Source organism: Leopardus geoffroyi, chromosome B1 (genome assembly GCF_018350155.1).
Source record: "Leopardus geoffroyi isolate Oge1 chromosome B1, O.geoffroyi_Oge1_pat1.0, whole genome shotgun sequence".
NCBI lineage: Eukaryota > Metazoa > Chordata > Mammalia > Carnivora > Felidae > Leopardus > Leopardus geoffroyi.
The window spans coordinates 28,071,295-28,089,497 of record NC_059327.1 but is presented as its reverse complement, the minus strand read 5'-3'; the positions used below and the strand labels follow the sequence as shown (position 1 = coordinate 28,089,497).

Below are 18,203 nucleotides of genomic sequence, written 5' to 3'. Positions count from 1 at the left end.
GTAGGAAAATAGATTAAAACTCTACTTACAATACGGCTGTGAATGAAGAAAGAGATAGGGAGGATACTGATACTTGGCTCCCAAGTTTGTAACATATCTTTTTTTTTTAAATTTAAAGCCCAAGTTAGTTAATATACAGTGTAATAATGATTTCAGGAGTAGAATTTAGTGATTCATCACTTATATATAAGACCCTAGTGCTCATCCCAACAAGTGTCCTCCTTAATGCCCATCACTCCTTTAGCCCATCCTCCCACCCACCTCCATTCCAGCAACCCTCAGTTTGTTCTCTGTATTTAAGAGTCTCTTAATGGTTTGTCTCCTTCTCTGTTTTTGTATTATTTTTGCTTCCCTTCCCTTATGTTCATCTGTTTTTTTTTCTTAAATTCCACATAGGAGTGAGATCATATGATATTTGTCTTTCTTTGCCTGACATTTTGCTTAGCATAATATATTCTGCTTCCATCCATGTTGCTGCAAATGGCAAGATTGCATTCTTTTTGATCGCCAAGCATTACTCCATTGCGTGTGTGTGTGTGTGTGTGTGTGTGTGTGTGTGTGTGTGTGTGTATACACACCACATCTTCTTTTCCATTCATCTGTTGATGGACATTTGGGTTCTTTCCATACTTTGGCTATTATCTATAGTGCTGCTATAAACATTGGAGTGCAGGTGCCCCTTTGAATCATGTAACGTATCTTTAATCAAACTTTATTCCTTTCCCACCACCCATCCCTCTGGTGGCTCTGTTTGTATACAGGTACTTAGAAATTTTGATTCAATTATCAGTTCAAACTGCACTGAAGAGCTGGAGAATTCTGGCATAGAGGTCCTGAAGTACTCACAGGTATGCCCAAGCCCAGGTCACGCTGATAGCCCTTGGTCATCTGTATGTTGTGAATCACACTTTCTGCTTTCGGCTTCACCTGAGTGTTTTATAAACACAAACTCTGTGTCTACCCCCATCAGTGGTTCCCTTTCTAGAGTACTACCAATTCTTTTATTTATCCTACACAGCTGTATTTCTCAATATATTAGTGAAGCCAAGGTATAAAAGATTAAAAATCTGGTAGTTGAATTTAGTTAGAACTAAAACTTCATTTTTTTTGTGTGCTCAAATGCCTTATTGAACATCCTTAATTTCCGAGTTTATATTTTGAGGAAATAATATTATGGAATCTATTTTTAAAGCATACCCTTTTGAATTTTGCAGATGGATCAAATTATAAAGTACTTTAGTTCTTAGGGAATCACTAAATTTCAGAATTTTCCTGGAGCATTAGGCTTATAAAAGCATTTTTTCCCATGGCTGCCCCCTCTCAGTGATGGTCCTATCAAGTAAAATAATAAATGTGAACTTGCTTTATGAATTTGTAAAAGTAGTAAACTGGTAGTGGGGTCAGCACCCTTTAGGATCTTTACTAAACCACATGCACCAGCTTCTCTGACTCGACTATCACCTTCTCCTCATTCTGATTAAGAACATCTAGGAGAATATCACTTGTGGGGTGTGAGGAAGTGTCTTAGTGATGCTACTACAGCCCATTTCCTCTCCACGCTGTAGTTGCGAATCACTGTGCTTATATTTGTGTCTTAAATTTTTATCACCATTTTTAAGAGGCACAGTTTAAAATACCTTGTTTTTAAATTTTTTTAAGGATTTATTTTTGAGAGAGAGAGAGAGAGAGAGAGCACGTGAACAGGGGAGGGGCAGAGAGCACAGGGGACAGAGGATTCCAAGCAAGCTCTGTACTGACAGTAAGAGCTGGATGTGGGGTTTGAACTCATGACCTATGAGATCATGACCTGGGCTGAAGTTGGATACTTAACTGACTCAGCCATCTAGGCACTCCTAAAATACCTTGTTTTTAGGCTGAAGCATTAGGGTGTTGACACGAGCTTCCAGCTGACATTTCTGGCCGTTGGCTGGGTGATTTGGGCCAACTTAGGAAACCGTCTTGGCTCCTGGGAGTTGCCATGTTGGTGGCCTTTGGGCAAAAGTGAAAGTGTCAGCATGGAGGATCCACATGTAGGATTCAGTGGGGATCTTTTAAATGTTAAGGATTCTAGTTTCCTCTTTGCTTTCCTTCTTCTCTCCCTATCCTCAATTAACACAATTTTATTTGCCAATAGGTCAAGGAAGTTAAAAAGACTTCCTCAGGCTTGGAACTCTGCATGGTTACTTCAATTCCTGGTAGGAATCCCACCTTGACCACGATTCCAGATGTTGACTGCCTGCTTTGGGCCATTGGGCGGGACCCAAATTCCAGTGGCCTGAATTTGAACAAAGTGGTAAGTTGACTTAGTCCAGCCAAAAAGCATTCTTTTTTTTTTTTTTTTTTTTTTTTAATGTTTGTTTATTTTTGAGAGAGAATGGGAGCAGGAGAGGAGCAGAGGAGAGAGGGAGACACAGAATCTGAAGCAGGCCCCAGGCTCTGAGCTGTCAGCACAGAGCCCAATGTGGGGTTTGAACCCACAAACCATCTGAGCCAAAACCGGACGCTTAACCGACTGAGCCACCCAGGCACCTCTAAGCAAAGCATTCTTGAATCTGTTAGCAGTTCTGTGTTCTCCAAAACATGGCCACCTAAACTTTGGTGGGTTCTATTAGGTTTGTTTCTCTTTATTTCATGCATCCAGTTTGTCATCAAATCCCATTGCTTCCCATAATTGAAAAAAATTTTTTTCCCTTTTTAGTATTGTCACCCTACATCAGGTCTCTGCCACCTCAAATTTAGATTGTCCAGCAGTGCCCTGACTAGCCTCTTCCTTACAGATTTCCTTTTTACTATGATACTTGTCTCTTTAAAGCCCTGTAATTATTCCTTATTATCTGCAGCTCTAATCTCAATGCTGAGTATGTCAGTCATCCTGGACATTGTAGGCGTTTGGGGATGGATGTGGATGTGAAGCTGATCTAACAGGGTTATACTTAACATTCTTACTTTTTTTTTTTTAAGCTTATTTATTTGTTTGAGAGAGACAGACACAGTGTGAATGGGGGAGGGGGTGGAGAGAGAGAATACCAAGCAGACTCTGCACTGCCAGCATAGAGCTTGACTCGGGGTTCAGATCGCAAACCGTGAGATCATGACCTGACCTGAAACCAAGAGTTGGTCACTTAACCAACTCAGCCACCCAGGTGCCCCTTTCTTAGTTGTTGTTTTAAATTTTTTTAAATGTTTGTTTGTTTTGAGAAAGAAAGAGCCAGGGAGGCGCAGAGAGAGAGAGAGAGAGAGTGAGAGAGAGAGAGAGAATATACCAAGCAGGCACAGCACTGTCAGCACAGAACCTAACGTGGGGCTCGATCCCACAAACTGGGAGACCATGACCTGAGCCGAAATCAAGAGTCAGATGCTTAACTAACTGAGCCACCCAGGAGTCCCTGTTCTTTTAAATTCTCAAGGGAAGCTTACTGTAGTTGCTTGGGGTCTAGGTCCCAGAGTTGGACCCAATTTTGAATCTTAGTTCTTTTTTTTTTTTTTTTTTTAACGTTTATTTTTGAGACAGAGAGAGACAGAGCATGAACGGGGGAGGGTCAGAGAGAGGGAAACACAGAATCTGAAACAGGCTCCAGGCTCTGAGCTGTCAGCACAGAGCCCGACTTGGGGCTCGAACTCATGGACCGCGAGATCATGACCTGAGCCGAAGTCGGACGCTTAACCAACTGAGCCACCCAGGCGCCCCACTGAATCTTAGTTCTGCTACTCACCAGTTACATGTTCTTAAGCAAGCAGCTTAATTGCTCTTAAGTTTCAATTGCTTCATATAAGTATAGGAATAAAAATAGTACTTGTCTTACTGGTTTATAGAGAAGGGTATATGATGAGAAAGTGCATGCAGAGTAAATAGTTTAGATGCTGGTATACAGTATGAACTCAGTCCATGTTAATCAGCTGCTTTTGTTATTGATGACGATTCTCCAGATACGCTGTGCTACTCTACAAGTAATAATAGGATTGCTTTATGTTTGAGGTTTATGTATTTGATGGAACCTCTTGAATGGTGTGTAACATTTTGATTTGTGTTCTAATATTAATATCCTGTATCGTGTAGATTCCTTTTTCATTTCCTATAAGGTATTTTTTAGCATTTTCTTTTTTTTTTTTTTAATGTTTATTATTTTTGAGAAAGAAAGAGAGGGGGAGAGAGACAGAGAGCAAGCAGGGAAGGGGAAGACAGAGAGGGAGACACAGAATCAGAAGCAGGCTCCAGGCTCTGAGCTGTTAGCACAGAGCCAGACGTGGGGCTCAAACTCACAGACTGCGAGATCATGACCTGAGCTGAAGTCGGCCACCCAACCGACTGAGCCACCGAGGCACCCCTTAGCGTTTTCAAAAGTAAACTATCCAGAAAGATGTTTTCCTTCTTTTTAATCTTACTATTTGATGAAATTTAGTAAAACTGGTTTTGTTAATATGAAAACAGACAACTAGTCTTCCAGGTTTTACCTTTCAAGAGATATTTTGTCATTGTACAGATACAGGCAGTGGTAGGTCCAGTTTTCAACTATTTGCTGAATCTTTAAAAAATGAGATAAAAGTTTCCAGCCTCACTCAATGTTAAGATATAGTTGTATAATGCAAATGGAATTATTACTATGTGTAGGTCTTTTCAACATGTTACTAACCTACTTTAATTTTGCCAACTCTTTGAGAGATAAGGACGAGGCAGGCTGTAAACTCCATGGGGCAGAGAGCATATCTGTACTACTTATTACTATTCACAGTGACTAGGTTAATGCCTTATTTGTACCAGAAACTCAAGTATTTGTTGCTAAATAGGTGGTTATACAAGGTCCCATAGCTAGTAAGTGGCAGAACTGGGATTTGAATCCAGGTCTCTCTCCTTCTAATGTTTATACTCTTAATTACTGTGCTACCTACGTCCACTGTCTCTTTTCCCACCTGGGAGTTTATACACCTGGGATCTGCAAAGCCATCTTCTTGGAGCAAAAATTTAACTCAAGATACAGGGGAAAAAATTTGGTAAAGAAAATGTCAGTATGTTTTAGAGAGAATGCCAAACTTACTCGGATTTTTAAAATTAAAATGGTAAGCCACAGGGTGCCTGGGGTAAGCGTCTGAGTCTTAATTTCAGCTCAGGTCATGATCTCATGGTTTGGGAGTTGGAGCCATGCTGACAGAGCCTGCTCTCTGTTTCTGTCTCTGTCTCTGTCTCTCTCTCTCTGCCCCTCCCCCGCTCATGCTGTGTGTGTCTGTGTGTGTCTCTCTCTCTCTCTCAAAATGAATAAGCTTCAAAAAGAATTTGTTTAAAAAATAAGTTAATTAAATTAAGTTAAAATGGTAAGCCTCCAAGAAACCTGCTTTTGATGACTGCTTCAGGCTGTCCTCTCTAAGTTATGAGTTAGTATGCTTCAAGAGGAGCACTTCAGTGGAAAGAGTTTTAAAAGCAGTCTTCGATGGACTTAGCAGCTATAGGAGGTAGCGCATCTGTTAGCTGAGTGTTTCCTTTTCACGCTTACCTGGCTAGTTGAATTGTATTGCAAAGGCAGGTTCTGTTAAACACCCCCAAATTGGATAAAGTATTTACATTTTTAAATTAAGCAAAAGATCTGACCTTGCCTACTTGTTGAGATGTTTTTCATCTTGTGGTCGAGTGTTGTGGGTTTTAGAGATTCGGGCTGAAGAGGTGTTTGAGATGAAGTAGATCCAGAGGTTTGATCTTCCATTTTTTGTGGAGAGGCCAAATATTTACATGATATCCTTTCAATGTTTTAGGGGATTCAAACTGATGATAAAGGTCACATCATAGTAGATGAATTCCAGAATACCAGCGTAAAAGGTGTCTATGCAGTTGGAGATGTGTGTGGAAAAGCTCTTCTCACTCCAGGTATTGTTTCCTCTTCTCTTGGGTAAGAGAGGCTCTGTGTGTCAATATAAAACTGTTTATATAACAGTCAAATCAGCTTAAGCAAAGTGTCTTTTTAAAAAAAAAATTTTTTTTTTAACGTTTTATTTATTTTTGAGAGAAACAGAGACAGAGTGCAAGCAGGGGAGGAGCAGAGAGAGAGGGAAACACAGAATCCAAAGCAGGCTGCAGGCTCCAAGCTGCGAGCACAGAGCCCAATGCGGGACTCGAACTCACGAACAGTGAGATCATGACCTGAACCGAAGTCGGATGCTCAACCAACTGAGCCACCTAGGCACCCCAAAGTGTCTTTTTTTTTAAGTTTGTTTTTTATTTTTGAGAGAGAGTGAGTGAGCAGGGGAAGGGCAGAAAGAGAAGCCCAAGCAGACTCCACACTCTCAGCACAAGCCTGACATGGGGCTCAAACTCACAAATTGTGAGATCGTGATCTGAGCTGAAAGCCAGAGTCAGATGATTAACCGACTGAGCCACCCAGGCACCCCAGGATGGTGAGTGTCTTAATGTTGTCAAAATAATAAGAATGTACTGAAATAGTTTGGTACCTTATGTTTTCTGAATAGTATTCATTTTTCCTTAAAACACTTTAAAAGTACTTAGTTAAGACTGAAATTGTTACAGAGATGATGTGACCACCCTCTGAAGAGTGCTTAAGTTAGGATCTGAGTTGCATGTGGTGACAGTGGAAGGAAGTGGCTTTGGGAATAAGTAATTTAGAGTGACATTCTTATATGATTACTTAGTCTTTCTTTTTAAAGGTTTTTATTTATTTTTTAAGTAGCTTCCATGCCCAACATGGGGCTTGAATTCTTGACCCTGAGATTAAGAGTCATGTGCTCTACTGACTGAGCCAGCCAGGCACCCAAATTGTTTAGTCTTGTGACCAAGATTGACTCACCTCCCCCAATCCCATACCTCAGTTTACTTTCTGAGTTAACTGGCACCATTTCAAGCTCTTTGTCCCACCTTTATAAGCACCTGCTTTCACTCTGTATCCCTTGTGCCGCTGTGGTACCTTACCAGCCTTTCCAAAATGGCCCCGGGCTCTTTCCTCAGAATAGAGATTTATCCCAATCTAATACCCAAAGCCTTTTAGCCCTTTCAGGAAGTTCTCTTAACAAAAGCAAAATAACAAGCAAAGTTTCAAAAACTTGATAACATAATCTAATAGTCAAAAATAATATCAAAGTGAAGAGAATTTCTTACGTATCTGACTGATATCTTATTTTGGAAAAAAAACTGTCAATTTGAAATCAGCAATATTAATAACTGATGCTTTTACTGAATGCGGGCATTTTTTTTCTAACTATAGAAATAAAAACAGGCTAAGGGGAATAAACTTAAGTCAGAAGCAAAAATAATTTTTAATAATTTTTTTTAGAGAGAGAGCATGAGAGGGGTAGAGGGAAAAAGAGAGAGACTATTAAGCAGGTTCTACGCTCAGTGCGGGGCTTGATCCCATGACCCTGGGATCATGATCTGAGCCAAAACAGAGAGTTGGGACGCTCCACTGACCAAGCCACCCAGGCACCCTAGAAGTAAAAATAATTTTTAAAATAAACTTAAGGGGTGCCTGGGTGGCTCAGTCGGTGGAGCGTCTGACTTCGACTCAGATCATGATCTAACGGTTTGTGAGGTCGAGCCCCACGTCGGGCTCTGTGCTGACAGCTCAGAGCCTGGAACCTGCTTCAGATTCTGTCTTCCTCTCTCTCTGCCCCTCGCCTGCTCACACTCTGTCTCCTCTCTCAAAATTAAATAAACATTAACAAAAATTTTTTTAATTAAAAAGCATCTTACTGTGTCAAGTCGGTAATAGTACGACTGAGCATGTAACCGGTGATTGTCTGAGACCATGAACATCAGGCTCACATGGGCCCAGGACTCCCCTTGGACAGCAAGGGAGAGTGGGAAAGAGGGGGGGGTCATTCACCATCCAGAAATGTGGTCTTTATCCTTGCAAACCAGAGCTCACCCCTAATGCATTAGGACCAGCCAGGAATGAGGAGCCACAATGTTCCTGATAGAGAGGCTGAGGTTGCGGGGCCTTCTAGAGAATTAAAAAAACGAAAACAAAAACACCTTACTGTGAAATGAATATGATTATAAAGTAAAACTGCAGTTGCTCAAAACTGATGTAGTTTGCTTCATAGTGTATTAAAAAGCTAATATAGGGGCGCCTGGGTGGCTCAGTCGGTTAAGCGGCCGACTTCGGCTCAGGTCACGATCTCGTGGTCCATGAGTTCGAGCCCCGCGTTGGGCTCTGTGCTGACAGCTCAGAGCCTGGAGCCTGTTTCAGATTCTGTGTCTCCCTCTCTTTTTTTTTTTTAATTTTTTTTTTTTTTTTTCAACGTTTATTCACTTTTGGGACAGAGAGAGACAGAGCATGAGCGGGGGAGGGGCAGAGAGAGAGGGAGACACAGAATCAGAAACAGGCTCCAGGCTCTGAGCCATCAGCCCAGAGCCTGACGCGGGGCTCGAACTCACGGACCGCGAGATCGTGACCTGGCTGAAGCCGGACGCTTAACCGACTGCGCCACCCAGGCGCCCCTGTGTCTCCCTCTCTTTGACCCTCCCCCGTTCATGCTCTGTCTCTCTGTGTCTCAAAAATAAATAAACGTTAAAAAAAAAATTAAAAAAAAAAAGCTAATATACTAATAAAGTAGGTGACTGACAGATTGGGAACTAGTGTGTTTCCCCCCCCCCCTTTTTTTTTTTTTGCCTTAGTAGAGTGTACAGAATTCATATAAGCTGGTAGTTTTGAATTGTTAACTAAGGCATTGATAGGCCTTCATATTGAGCTAGATCTTATCATGAACACTGGCAGAAAACTTTGTCAGAAGTAGTATGTTAAGCCAGATGAATAAATGGTTAGTAGAACAATTCTGCTGTTTTTTTTATTTTTTATTTATTTATTTTTTAACGTTTGTTTATTTTTGAGACAGAGAGAGACAGAGCATGAACGGGGGAGGGTCAGAGAGAGAGGGAGACACAGAATCTGAAACAGGCTCCAGGCTCTGAGCTGTCCGCCCAGTGCCCGACGCAGGGCTCGAACTCACGGACCGTGAGATCGTGACCTGAGCCGAAGTCGGCCGCCTAACCGACTGAGCCACCCAGGCGCCCCAATTCTGCTGTTTTAAAATGAACAATAAACTGAAACACGGTTTTAAAAATATCTTTACAGTTGCCATAGCTGCTGGCCGAAAACTTGCCCATAGACTTTTTGAATGCAAAAAAGATTCCAAACTAGACTATGACAACATCCCCACCGTTGTCTTCAGCCACCCCCCTATTGGAACAGTGGGACTCACGGAAGGTAGGTATTTAAAAATGAAGGTGATTTATAGTTTCTTTCCTTCCCCCTAACGTCAGGGGGAAGTTTCTAGCTAAATCTGTCTTCACCCAATAAGTTACATTCCTTTTTGGTTGCCTCTTATCACAATTCCAATATCCTCCTTAACTACTAACACTTGGAAAATATAATTCCTTTTCTACAACTCACCCTGTGGATCTCTTTGCCTTTTTTTAGCTTTTTTATTTCAAACTACCTTCAGATTTAAAGAAAAGTTGCAAAAATATCGTAGTTCCCCTTATCCGTGGCTTCAGTTTCTGTGGTTTCAGTTACCCATGCCAACTACAGTCTGGAAGGAGATGATCCTCCTGACTTCTTGTCAGGTCAGTAGTCGTCTAACTCTAGGTCTCAACGCCTACATCATTCACTTCACTCATCTCCTTACGGAGGCGTTTTATCATCTCACATCTTCACAGGAGGGGTGAGTGCAGTGTGATAAGGTATTTTGAGAGAGAGCGCATTCATATAACTTTTATTACAGTGTGATGTAGTTCTATTTTTATTATCAGTTATTAATCTGTGTATAATGTATAAGTTAAACTTTATCATAGGTATGTACGAATAGGAAAAAATTCTGTACATAGGCTTTGGTATTATCCATGGTTTCAGGCATCCACTGGGGATCTTGGAACATTTTCTCTGTAATAGGACACACTGTAGTACAAAGGACTCCTGTATACCCATAACATTTTTGCTTTGCCATATTTTCTCTCTCTACACATACACACAGACACACATGGTCTCACACACACACACACACACACACACGCTTCAGTATCTATTTCCTAAGAACAAGGTCTTTCATTTACATAAGCACAGTACAGTTTTCAAATAATAACATTTAAATTGAGACAATATTGGGTAGAGGGATAGGCAAAATAGGTAAAGAGGATTAAGAGGTACAGACCTCCAGTTATAAAATAAATAAGTCATGGAAATGAAAAGCACAGCATAGGGAATATAGTTATTAATATTATAATAACCTCGTATGGTGACAGATGGTGACTACACTTAATCACGGTGAGCATTTCCTAATGTTTGTAATTGTTGAATTAGTATGTCTCACACCTGAAACTAACATGTTATATACCTCAACTATACTTAAGTTTACAAAAAAGGTATTAAAAAAGAAATAAATTGATGCAATATTAGATCTTACATTTTGCCAGTTATCTCAAATAATGTCATTTTTTTTTCTTTTTTAGATTTTTTTTTTTTAAAGTAATCTCTACACCTACGGTGGGGCTCAAACACACAACCCTGAGGTCAAAAGTCCCATACTTCACCAACTGAGCCAGCCAGGTGCCCCTCAAATAATGTCATTTTTAACGTCCCCCCCCCCCCCTCCAAGGCCAGGATTCAGACCAGGATGATGCATTCAGTTTTCATACCTCTTTGGCCTCCTTTAATCAAGAGACAAAATTCCTTTGCCTTTCTTTTGTCTTTCATGACATCAACATTTATATTGTAGAGTATCCCTTGTTGTAGTTTTGTTCAGTATCTCCTCGTAAGTTGATTCAGGTTTTATATTTCTGGCCATCTCTCTCTTCAGTAACTCGGTGGAATTGCTTAAGTTTTTGACAGATGCTTTTTTCCCCCTGTGCATTATAGATGAGGCCATTCATAAATACGGAAAAGAAAATGTGAAGACCTATTCAACCACCTTTACCCCAATGTATCATGCAGTTACCAAAAGGAAAACAAAATGTGTGATGAAAATGGTTTGTGCCACCAAAGAGGAGAAGGTATGGGAAAAATGCAGTAAGTTTAAGAATGTCTTCAGGCCTGGCAGGGATGGGTGTATTCTGCTGTGGTGGGAAGTCGGGAGACCAAGTAAAGAGTTAAGCCTTCTCTGATTCAACTGGTGCAGTCCCACTTTTATCTGAGAGAGAGAGAGTGGGGGCTGAGGAGGGGAGAGAGAGGGAGGGAGACAGAGAATGCAAAGCAGGCTCTATGCTATCAGCGCAAAGCCCGACATGGGGCTTAAACCCATGAACTTCGAGATCATGACCTGAGCTGAAGTCAGGAACTCAACTGACTGAGCCACCCAGGTGCCCCAGGATCCACTGCTTTTAAAACATAAGAGGGAAAGGTTGAACACCACAGATAGCCCACTGTCATTGACCCATAGGCTAGAATAGATAGGTACCTCAGAAATACTGGTAAGTGTAAGATAAATTTATTTTTTCACAGTTTATTTTTATTTATTTCGAGAAAGATACAGAGAGCAAGCCAGGGGAGGGGCAGAGAGAGAAGGACACAGAATTCCAAGCAGGCTCCAGCTGTCAGCACAGAGCCAGATATTGGGCTCAAACCCACAAACCATGAGATCATGACCTGAGCCGAAATCAAGTGTCGGACACTGAACTGACTGAGCCTCCCAGGTGCCCCTATTCTTGATTTACTTTTAAACAAAATATTTTTGTGCCTAAATTTTATACATTCTAACTTTGCTAAGAATATTTGCTGGAGGTGAACATTAACCTAGGTTTAAAATTATTGAGAAACCAAACTGGGAAATGTGATGTGAAACAAATGTCTCTTAATGGTCCTTCATGCAGTCATCCAGTAGGTATGGATTGAGTGCCTCCTGGGGGCCATCTTCGTGCTTGGTCGTATAGAAAGAGTGGGAAGCAAATGTAGGCAGGTCCCCTCTGTCTAGAGATTAAAATCTGCGGGGAAGATGGACTGTAATTTTTCTAGTCCCCAAATACGTAGAGCATTGTAGTTGTGATAGAGTCATGATGGACATATATGGAGAGATCACGTGAAAGTAATTTTACTTGGTTGGGGAGGCAAGTGTAGGTATCTGAAGAATGAATGGGCTTTCACTCTTAAAGAAGAGGAGGAAAAATCATCCAGACAGAAGGAACAACTTGTGCAATGGAGAGGGCATGGTGAATACTCAGAACAGAAGGAAAGCTGGTGGGGCCAGAGCACGGACAGCTTGAGGGAGGGCTGTGGGGGTCGGGGGGGGGCAAGGGAGGGATGTTGAGGCAGGACTGCATAGCACCAGGCAGGCTTTCTTATGCCATACCCAGATAGGAGATACAAGTTTTTTAGAGGTTTTAAAATGTCACTTATCTCTCATGACTAGTAAAAAATTGATTGGTATACCTAATAAAAACTTACGTTAAGAATTTTTCTTTTTTGGGGGCGCCTGGGCAGCTCAGTTGGTTAAGTGTCTGTCTTTGGTTCAGGTCATGATCCCGCAGTTTGTGGGTTCAAGCCCCATGTCAGGTTTCTGTGCTGACAGTGCAGAGCCTGGAGCCTGCTTCAGATTCTGTGTCTCCTCTCTCTGGCCACCTGCCCCCCAAAGATAAATAAACATTAAAAAAGTAAAAAAAGGGGCGCCTGGGTGGCGCAGTCGGTTAAGCGTCCGACTTCAGCCAGGTCACGATCTCGCGGTCTGTGAGTTCGAGCCCCACATCGGGCTCTGGGCTGATGGCTCAGAGCCTGGAGCCTGTTTCCGATTCTGTGTCTCCCTCTCTCTCTGACCCTCCCCCGTTCATGCTCTGTCTCTCTCTGTCCCAAAAATAAATAAACGTTGAAAAAAATTAAAAAAAAAAAAAAAGAAAAGAAAAAAAAAAAGTAAAAAAAATTTTTTTAACATTTATTTATTTTTTCAAGAGACAGAGAGCACAAGTGGGGGAGGGTCAGGGAGAGAAGGAGACACAGAAACCAAAGCAGGCTCCAGGCTCTGAGCTGTCAGCACAGAGCCCAATGTGGGGCTTAAACCCATGAACCATGAGATCATGATCTGAGCCAAAGTTGGATGCTTAGCCAACTGAGCCACCCAGGCGCCCCTCCCTCCATTTTTTTTTTTTTAAAGAAAATTTTTTTTCCCCAGGTGGTTGGGATCCATATGCAAGGAATCGGGTGTGATGAAATGCTGCAGGGTTTTGCTGTTGCAGTGAAAATGGGAGCAACAAAAGCTGACTTTGACAACACGGTTGCCATTCACCCTACCTCGTCAGAAGAACTGGTGACACTTCGTTGAGAACCCAGGGACTCCAATGGCTGGCAGCTGGACCAGCAGACCTTCTGAAATGAACCAAATAATCATGTTTACTCACTGTTCCCCTTTTATGTGTTTCTTTATTGTTATCAGAATATTCCAATAGTGGAAATTTTCAGTGAATAGTAAGAACTTATTTATGTAATTAGAAATTTGTTTTGTTATCCTGGCTTTCCATTTGATTTGCATCTCACAATAATCAATTATTTTAAAGTTTTTTGTTTTTTTTTTTTTTTTTTAACAGCTCTGTGCTAGCTGGGTTTTTTGTTTTGTTTTGTTTTTGTCTCAGCCTCATCCCAGGTATAAAATTATATGAAGTACAGTTAATTAAGGTACTTGAATGAACATAGCCTGCTAATTTTTATAAATGAAGCTGACAGCAGCTCTTCACATTTAGATAATGCAAGTGCACAGGTCATTTTAACTTCTTTTTTTTTGTAAGTAGGCTTCACGCCCAGCATGGAGCCCAAAGTGGGGCTTGAACTCATGACCCTGAGATCAAGATCTGAGCTGAGCTGAGCTGAGATCAGCGGACCCTTAACTGACTGAAGCAGCCAGGCGCCCCTTGAACTTTTTTTTTTTTTTGAAGCCAGTACTGTGCTCTGCATATCGCAAAGCTGCTTCAAAATTGTGACCTTTCTGTCAAAGCATGTAACACGAGAGACCTGCCTCCAATGTTTTGTTTCTTTTGTTTTAAAAGATTAAAAATTGTGTTCCTTTTATGAGGTGAAGTACATCAAACTTGGGAAAGATTTATATAAGGGACGGACATTTTAGAAGTAATTTCTTCTTTCAGAAGGAGAGGAATTCAGATACTTCAGAGTCCCTTCTTCTGCTAAGAGTTCATAGTTAATGAATGACTTCAAGTTTTTTATGTGTCCTTGTAATTTGTTTTCTGAAAACCATTTCCAAAAATCTGAAAATAAAACCACAGCCTTTTCTTCTTATGAAATCTGTTACTATAGAGTTTATAGGTAACCATTCATTTTCTGAGAATATTTCACATTGGAGCATTACATGCTAACAGTGAGTTACCTTAAGTAGGTTTAAGGCATTATGGGGGAAAAAGATTTTTATAGATTAAGAGCAGAGGTATAAAAGAAACATTTAGCAAAGGTAATAGTTGAGTTTGAAGAACAGTCTAGAAATCAGTTAGGTTTTTAGCATTTTATTTCCATTAGCTTTTACCAGCTAGGTAAGTTAATTAAGTTTTTCCATGGCTTTCATTAGTGACATAGTGCTAGTGACTTCTTTCATTAAGCTTTTACTGAACGTCTTTCCGGTTAGCCATGGCCAGGTTGCTGCCTTGAATTAGTAAGTAGGTCTAATGTCAGTAGAAGAAAAATACTACATTAGTAACTAGGTTATGTAACTGTTGAGGTAAGAAAATGAGGTCTAAAGACCCGGACATGGACTGACATAACCACTCCCCATCTCTTTTCCAACAGAGAAAAAACCTTGGGTAGTGGGCCAAGGTTCTGGGCTCTCCTGACCTGGTTTGTTTCTTATTCTGCATAGGGCCCAGACTTTGGGTGTTTCTTTGTAAGAAACAGGAGAGACCCTAGTAGTTACATCCACTCTGACACCATGTATTTTTTTTTTTTTTTTTAATTTTAGAAAGAGAGAGAATCTTAAGCTCCATGCTAAGCATGGAGACTGATGTGGGACTTGATCCCTTGACCCTGGGATCATGACCTAAGCCTGAGCCAAAATCAAGAGTCAGACACTGAATCGACTGAGCCACCCAGGTGCCCCTAAATACATGTATTTTTAAAATTTTTTCTTTTGTTTTAAATAAATATTTATTTCAAAGAGAGAGCACGTGCACATAAGCTAGAGACGGGCAGAGAGAGAGGGAGAAAGAGGATCCCAAGCAGGCTCCATGCTGTCAACACGGAGCTCTACGCAGGGCTTGAACTCATGAACCACGAGATCGTGATCTGAGCTGAAACCACGAGTCAGATACTTAACCAACTGAGCCATCCAGGCATCCCAATCCTATCATGTATTTTTTATCTTAGGGGTTCTTCGCACTGTTTTTTCCCCCCTGGGTCTATAGCAGGTTTGGAGGTAACCTTTTCCAAGTTGCAGTCTTCATTCTCATCAGTTCCCAAGTGGGTCCAGCCTGTGAGTGATCTGGCACAACAGTGTCCATTACACACAGCACAGGGGAATGTGGAAGATACACAAGAGCACGTTATATAGTATCTGGCACGTTGTAGGCAGTCAGTAGATACTTACAATGACAGGGTACAATTGACCCTTGGAACAACACAGGTTTGAATTGTGTGGGTCCACTTATATGTGGGTTTTTTACAGTTACAGTACTGTAAATGCATTTTCCTTCAGATTTTCTTAGTAACCTTTTCTCTAGCTTATTTTTTTAGTGAGCTCTATGCCCAGTGTGGGGCTTGAACTCACGACCCCAAGATCAAGAGTTGCAGAGTCACATGCTCTACTGACGGAGCCAGTCAGGTGCCCCTCTAGCTTATTTTTTTATAATGCATATAACATACAGAATATTGTGTTAGTTGAATATTTATGTTATCAGTAAGGCTTCTGGCCAACCACAGGCTATTAGTGACATTTTGGGGGAGTCAAAAGTTATACAGGTTTATTTTTTTTACTGCATGGGGCGTTGGTGCCCCTAACTCCACATTGTTCAAGCATCAACTCTACTTGCTTTCAAGTAATCATGTAGTTTGGAATAAGAGAGAAAATTCTATAAAATAATTCAAAGCAGTGTGTTAATCTGTGTTAATCACAGGGTAACCATATAACCTATTGACTAGAATGGGGCACTTTTGTGAGTGAAAGGGGGCACAGTTAATTGGGACAATTGGCACTAAGTAAGCATCTTTGGAGAGGTGGCAGTATACAAGTTCATAAGAGACAGAAAGTGCCCTTTTTCTGGGAAAACTGAAGTCTATAAAAACAGTTATTTGGGTTTGGAATTTGGGATTGTGGAGGAGATCAGAACATGTGGAAGGTAACAGCGAGGCAGATGGGCAAAGTACATATGAGAAATGATAGAGTTCAATTTGGAGCATAAGAGTGGATGTTGGTTTTGTGTAGAATAATTTTTGTAGAATATTCTTACCGACTTATATCTTACATACCTGAAGACCTGGTTCTGTATTGTTGCATGACAAACTTCCTGAAAGCTTAGTGGGTTAAAATAGCAACTTTCTTTTTTTTTTTTTTCTAATATATCACAATTTTGTGGGTCCAGAATTGGAGCAAGACTGAGCTCGCAAGGATGGCTGTTGGTGTTGACAAAGATCATTTGTTGGTACTCAAGTGGTAGATGCGCTGGTCTAGAGAGTCTAAACCCATCATTCATTCATATCTGGCACTTAGACAAGGATGACCAATTGGAATGCTGGCCTTAGCTGGGACTGTAAACCTGAGTGCCAACATGTAGTCTTTCCAGCTTAACAGTCTAAGCGTTAATGGACTTACATGGACGCTTAGGACTCTCAGAGATTGTTCCAAGATTCCCAGGCAGATGCTGCAAGCCTTATGATCTAATCATTGGGGTTCTAGAACACCACCTGCCATGTGCTGTTGGTTAAGCAAATCATTAAGGCCAGCCCAGATTTATGAGGAAGCGATTGGACTTCACCTCTCAGTGGGAGGAGTGGTAAAGAATTTGTCAACCTACTCAGTTTACAAGGCTTGACTTAAACCACCTTTGTGAAGACTTCTTTAATAGTTTTGTATTACATGTTCCCATAACACCTTGTCTCATAATAGGTTTATAGTCACATAGTAGGTTTCTACTACATATTCACCTGGTATGTGTCATTTTACACTTAACGTCAAGCAGTTTTATATTCTCAGTGTCAAGTTTCACAGCACCATTCCTGATCTATCATGTAGCTACTTTGGTTGCAAGAAGGCAAAGGTGTCTTACTGTGTGATTTTTGACACTAAAGTAGTAGAAAAGACCAACATTTTAATCCTTTATTTTTTTGAAAAATTAGTAGGCAGGATGTTCAGGTGTTCAAGAAACTTTTCCCTTTCCATGAATCTGACCTGGATATAGATGAAGAGCTATTAGAGGTGCATATGGAAGATGGTTTCCATTGTGCCTGACTCCGAAATACTCTTATTGCCATTACCTTTGGTACAATATTTTAGCATGTTGATTCTTTTTTTTTTTTTCAACGTTTATTTATTTTTGGGACAGAGAGAGACAGAGCATGAACGGGGGAGGGGCAGAGAGAGAGGGAGACACAGAATCAGAAACAGGCTCAGGCTCTGAGCCATCAGCCCAGAGCCTGACGCGGGGCTCGAACTCCCGGACCGTGAGATCGTGACCTGGCTGAAGTCGGACACTCAACCGACTGCGCCACCCAGGCGCTCCTAGCATGTTGATTCTTAAATGAAGATCAGAGTCCATGTTTTTTAAAGGTAAGAATGACTGGGGCACTTGGGTGGCTCAGTCATTTGGGTGTCCTACTCCTGATTTCATCTCAGGTCATGATCCCACAGTCATGGGATCAAGCCCTATGTTGGGCTCTGAGCTGAGCATGGAGCCTGCTTGGGATTCTCTTTCCCTCTGCTCCTTTCCCTCCTCATGTGCTGTATTCTCTAAAAAATAAGGAGCGCCTGGGTGACTCAGTTAAGCATCCGACTCTTGATTTCCGCTCAAGTCGTGATCTCATGGTTGGTGAATTCAAGCCCTGCATCGGGCTCCATGCTAACAGTGCAGAGCCTGCTGGGGATTCTCTCTCTCCCCATCTCTTAACCCTCCCTGCTCCTTCTCCCTTCTTCCTTCCCTTTCTCTCTCTCTCTCCAAAACTTAAAAAATAAAAATTTAAAAAATTTTAAAAAGTAAGAATGATTATATACAGTCATTTCTGTATTCTGTGTAATATATTTTACATGCTATTTAATTTGTTGGGGCAGTGTCAAAAGGTAATGTGTTGGGTGCTAGGGCT

At 41.2% G+C, this 18,203-nt stretch overlaps 1 protein-coding gene across 1 annotated transcript in view; it reads left to right on the top strand.

Annotated features, from left to right (window-relative positions):
* GSR (glutathione-disulfide reductase) overlaps positions 1-14,209 on the top strand; it is a 46,749-nt gene extending 32,540 nt beyond the window's left edge. The window contains exons 8-13 of the mRNA XM_045455949.1: positions 762-848; positions 2,135-2,293; positions 5,743-5,854; positions 9,072-9,203; positions 10,851-10,984; positions 13,090-14,209. Of these exons, the coding sequence (XP_045311905.1) occupies positions 762-848; positions 2,135-2,293; positions 5,743-5,854; positions 9,072-9,203; positions 10,851-10,984; positions 13,090-13,239 (774 nt within the window). The 3' untranslated portion in view covers positions 13,240-14,209. The remainder of the gene's footprint in view (positions 1-761; positions 849-2,134; positions 2,294-5,742; positions 5,855-9,071; positions 9,204-10,850; positions 10,985-13,089) is intronic.
* Positions 14,210-18,203: the final 3,994 nt, after the last annotated feature.